The 4,377-nt window shown below is 41.7% G+C and overlaps 1 protein-coding gene across 1 annotated transcript; it reads left to right on the top strand.

The window, feature by feature from the left end:
• Positions 1–1,244: 1,244 nt before the first annotated feature.
• Positions 1,245–3,816, top strand: LOC133248812 (olfactory receptor 8S1-like). The gene is made up of 2 exons (XM_061419117.1): positions 1,245–2,119; positions 3,646–3,816. The coding sequence occupies exons 1-2, from the start codon at positions 1,347–1,349 to the stop codon at positions 3,806–3,808; spliced, it is 936 nt and encodes a 311-aa protein (XP_061275101.1). The 5' UTR covers positions 1,245–1,346; the 3' UTR covers positions 3,809–3,816.
• The last annotated feature ends 561 nt before the right edge of the window (positions 3,817–4,377 follow it).

Raw genomic sequence — 4,377 nt, 5'->3', positions numbered from 1 at the left:
AAGCCACAAATAGTAACTAGATCCTCATTCATCATCCTCTTGAGTTAGCCTCCAAGGGGAGAGAGGCCATCACTTGGTGTTCCTGTGGTCTGGACTAACCCCTCTCACTGTCCATCTTACCAGGTATTCTAGGGAGTCTTTTTTTCTCTGCTCTTTTTTTTACTGTCACATTACTGTCTCTGTGATGCACAGAAGGTGGTTCAAATTTGACTTAGCTTTATCCAAATCCTCTGGTACCAACTTAGAGAATTCATTGTTTTCATAGATTCTAGTGTTAATTCCTGAGATTACTGTGCAAACAGTGAACATTATAAATTCACAGAAATCCTGGAATGGGAAACTGTTGGAATAACTGATGTGCACAGCCCTCACCTCCAATTTGAGGGCTTCCTCATGCCTGGCTCCCATGAAACCAGACTATGACTCTGCCACTTCTGTATGGGTTGACACAGAAGGGGAGAAATTTCCATTTAGTACCAGAGATATCCAAGGAAGATTGTCTCCAATCTGTTTTGTTTAAATATTTGTTCATATTTATTTATTTATTTGGCTGCACTGAGTCAGTTGTGACACTCAAGATCTTCAATCTTCGTTTTGAGGTATGGGGGATTTTTAGTTGTGCTGTGAGAACACTTAGTTGAGGCAGGTGGGATCTAGTTACCTGACCAAGGTTTGAGCCTTGGCTGCCTGCATTGGGAGTGCAGCATCTCAGCCATGGCCCATTAGGGAAGTTCATCCGCATTCTTCAGAATTTCTAAGGTGGTATGGACTTTAGAAACCATCTAAAGTTTTCCAAGACTGTTCTTTTTTTAAATAAGAAGTGCAAATGACTTGTTCATGAACTTACAGTGAGAGAGAAAGGTCCTGTGCCATCATCAACTGTCACAATACTTCTATTAATCATTCAACATGCATCGTGGACTACCAGTCAGATGGTTGGCCAAAATCTTTATTGCTTACTCACTATGCCTGTGAGGCTTCCTGTGATTTGAACTCTGTTGCTTTTGTAACTGGACAACAGCACTTCTCAGTGCTCTGGAGACTATTTCCACTCCCTTCGTTTCCTTCTTCAGTCTGAATAATGTCTTTTCTCTTCTCCTTCCTAGGTTTGATTCTCTACACTCTTCCTTCTCACCTTCTCCACCTTATCCGATAGATTATTGCCCTGAGCTGGGCAGGGTTGATGAGATCTGACATGGCTAGGTTGCCCCTGCTACACGAACTGTCCTTGGTCAGTCCTAAAGCTTTATTCATGACACCTCATTTCCAGCCATGCTCTGAGACTCATAGCACCCTGGAACATTCTTTTCTGTTCTTGTCCCTCTGAAGGGAATCTCTAATGCTCCATGGAAGTTGGCAACACAACCAGAGTCACTGCGTTTGTTCTCCAAGGACTATCCAACAACCCTCAGATCCAGGTAGTACTCTTTGTAATATTCCTGGTGATTTACCTCCTGATCCTCACAGTGAACCTGCTGATGCTGCTGGTGATCAGGACTGACTCCCACCTCCACACCCCCATGTACTTCTTCCTCAGTCACCTCTCCTTCCTGGATGCCTTCTATTCCTCAGTCATTGTGCCTAAGCTGCTAGAGAACCTGCTTTGCAAGCAGAAGACAATAACCCTCCTAGAGTGTTTCACCCAGATCTCCTTGGTCATATTTTCAGGGGGCACTGAAACCTGCCTCCTTTCAGTCATGGCCTATGACCGGTACCAGGCTGTGTGCCACCCCCTGTCATATGTGGTGACCATGAATAAGAAGATATGTATTGGCCTAGTGGGAGCCTCCTGGGCCATAGGAATGGGGACTGGCCTACTTAACACCATCCTCCTGGCTCAGCAGGATTTCTGTGGCCCCAACCTCATCCGCAGTTTTGCCTGTGAGTTTCCTCCAGTGCTCCTGTTGGCCTGTTCTGACCCCTACATGAGCGTTGCCTCCATCCTGACCACCATGGTGGTCCTGGGCCTTGGCACCTTTGTCCTAGTGCTGGTTTCTTACAGTCATATCATCATGACAGCCTTGGGGATTGACTCTGCCTCAGGTCAGAACAAGATCTTCTCTACCTGCTCATCTCATGTTCTTGTGGTCACCATCTTTTACGGTTCAGGAATTTTCAGGTATGTCATTGTTAGACCTCCGGAATGTAAATGCAGGATATTTGTCACTCTAACGTAACCTTGAACTACAGAACAAAACATTGCAAAGTAGCAGGAAAAGAGCTGTACTGGAATTCAGAAGTCCTGGGTCCTATTTATGGCTCTTTTGTGGACTAGATGTGTGAATTATAAAATATCCATTTTCTTTCTAAGAGTTTAATTTTTACACAGTTAAGCTCAATTTTAATATGTATTACATCACAAAAGAAATATTATTAACCTCATTTTCCAGTTAGAAACCTGAGTTTCTGAAGTAACCAGGTACTTTATCAAAGTTGCCGGAACAAGCTAGGAATCAAATCAAAATATAAACCAAGCCTCACCAACTTGAAACCTCAACCCCTTTTCTACCAAGTTTCTCTCAAGCATAAACAGCTGTAGTTGATGAATCCTTATTCCCAGGAAACAAAGTAACCAATGGCCTGTGCTCTTTCCAAGTGAACTGGAGATGGATTTGCACAAGTTACTCCATACTTTCCTCATCTGGTTGTTACTTGGAGAGAAGTCAGGAGAGGGAAAGGATAAGGAATGATCTAGAAGAGTTCACTTGAGCCTGAGAGCAAATCTCTCCAGCTTTCTTTGTCTCAGTTTCCTCGTTTGCCATAAAGGTATAATAAAATTTCTCCCACCCACTTCACAGAAATGTTTGGAGGAATAAACTAAAAGATAAAAAATGAGAAAATGAGTATCTTTTTTAACTAAGCATGCAAAACCCACAAAGAACATTCCAATGAAAATGGCACAATTGCAAAAAAAAATAAAATTTAATGCTTCTTTGGGAAATACTCCTTGTGACACTTAAGATACACTAAAAATTTTAGTATTACTATTTTGGATTCATATCTCATGCTGAACACATATTTATCTTTCATTTTAATTACATAGCTTGCGTTATTTTCTAAGCCAAAGACAAATGTGCTTAAAAGGACAAATGATTGTTCCACTAAGCATTAGAAAAATAACATGCTGTGATTTGGGGGTATTTCTCAGAGTCATAAATGTTAGGAAAATGATAGCATTATTGGACTAGCATTTAGTTTTGTAAGGAACAATCATCACAAGATTGGAACATGCATATATAGGGAAAAGAAGAAGAAAAACAATCCTCCTATTATCATTATTACTATTAAGGAAAGTCACTTTGAAAACTGTGAAGTGTTACAGAAATGCTTGAAATTTTCTTTAGTTCTAGTCTAACCTGTACCATTTGATATGCTGAAGAACTTCCTTTTTCTTTGGAAACTCCTCTAACATTTTGCATAATATCACTCTTATATGGAGGCATTTGAGGGCAAAAATAACTGACTTCTCACTAATAATACAGCCATGTCTAGTTGATAGTTGATAATACAGCCATTTCGAGTTGATAGTTGACTCAGCTCTGAGGACCCTCTGGGCCAGTCTGGGATGGGATGGACCGTGGCTGGCAATGGCATTATGGCCACTGTCCTGAGCTCATTTTATTCCTTTGTGCAATTCCCTTCAAGGTACATGACTCCAGCTTCTGGCTCAGCCCTGGAGCAAGTGCTATCCATGCAGTACAGTGTGGTGACCCCGCTACTGAACCCCCTTATCTACAGTCTGAAGAATCAGGAGGTGAAGGCGGCTCTTAGGAGGATGCTGGCCAGGAAGCCCAGACTTACCTTCTAAGCCAGGCTCTACTGCCTCCTCGTAATCGAGGAAAAAGTCAAGAGAATTAAGAGGAGATAGAGAGCTTCACTTTTAAGCTATCTCAGCATGAATTCTTCTCCACAACAGAAGCCTTAGTTCCTCTGACCCCTGTGCCCTCATCCAGTCAAGCAGGATGGGGAAACCTCCACAGAACTGATGGCACTCCTCCACAGATGACCCAGTCACCACACAGGAAAATCTTCTCAAAAACCATACAGAGGAATTCTCAAAAAGCTAAAAACAGAACCACCCTATGTCCCAGCAATTCCACTTCTGGGAATATATTCAAAAGATATGAAAATACTAATTTAAAAGGATATCTACACACCCATGTTCACAGCAGCATTATTTACAACAGTCAACATATGGGAAAGAATCTAGGTTTTCTTAATGGGTGAATGGATAAAGAAGGCATGGAAAAGCAACTGAATATTATCCAGCCATAAAAAGGAGGAAATTCTACCATTTGTGACAACATGGATGGACACTGAAGGCGTTATACTCAGGGAAATAAGTCAAAGAAACACAAACACTATATGATCTCACGT

Source organism: Bos javanicus, chromosome 5 (genome assembly GCF_032452875.1).
Source record: "Bos javanicus breed banteng chromosome 5, ARS-OSU_banteng_1.0, whole genome shotgun sequence".
Taxonomy (NCBI): domain Eukaryota; kingdom Metazoa; phylum Chordata; class Mammalia; order Artiodactyla; family Bovidae; genus Bos; species Bos javanicus.
This window is presented reverse-complemented; position numbering and strand designations above follow the sequence as displayed.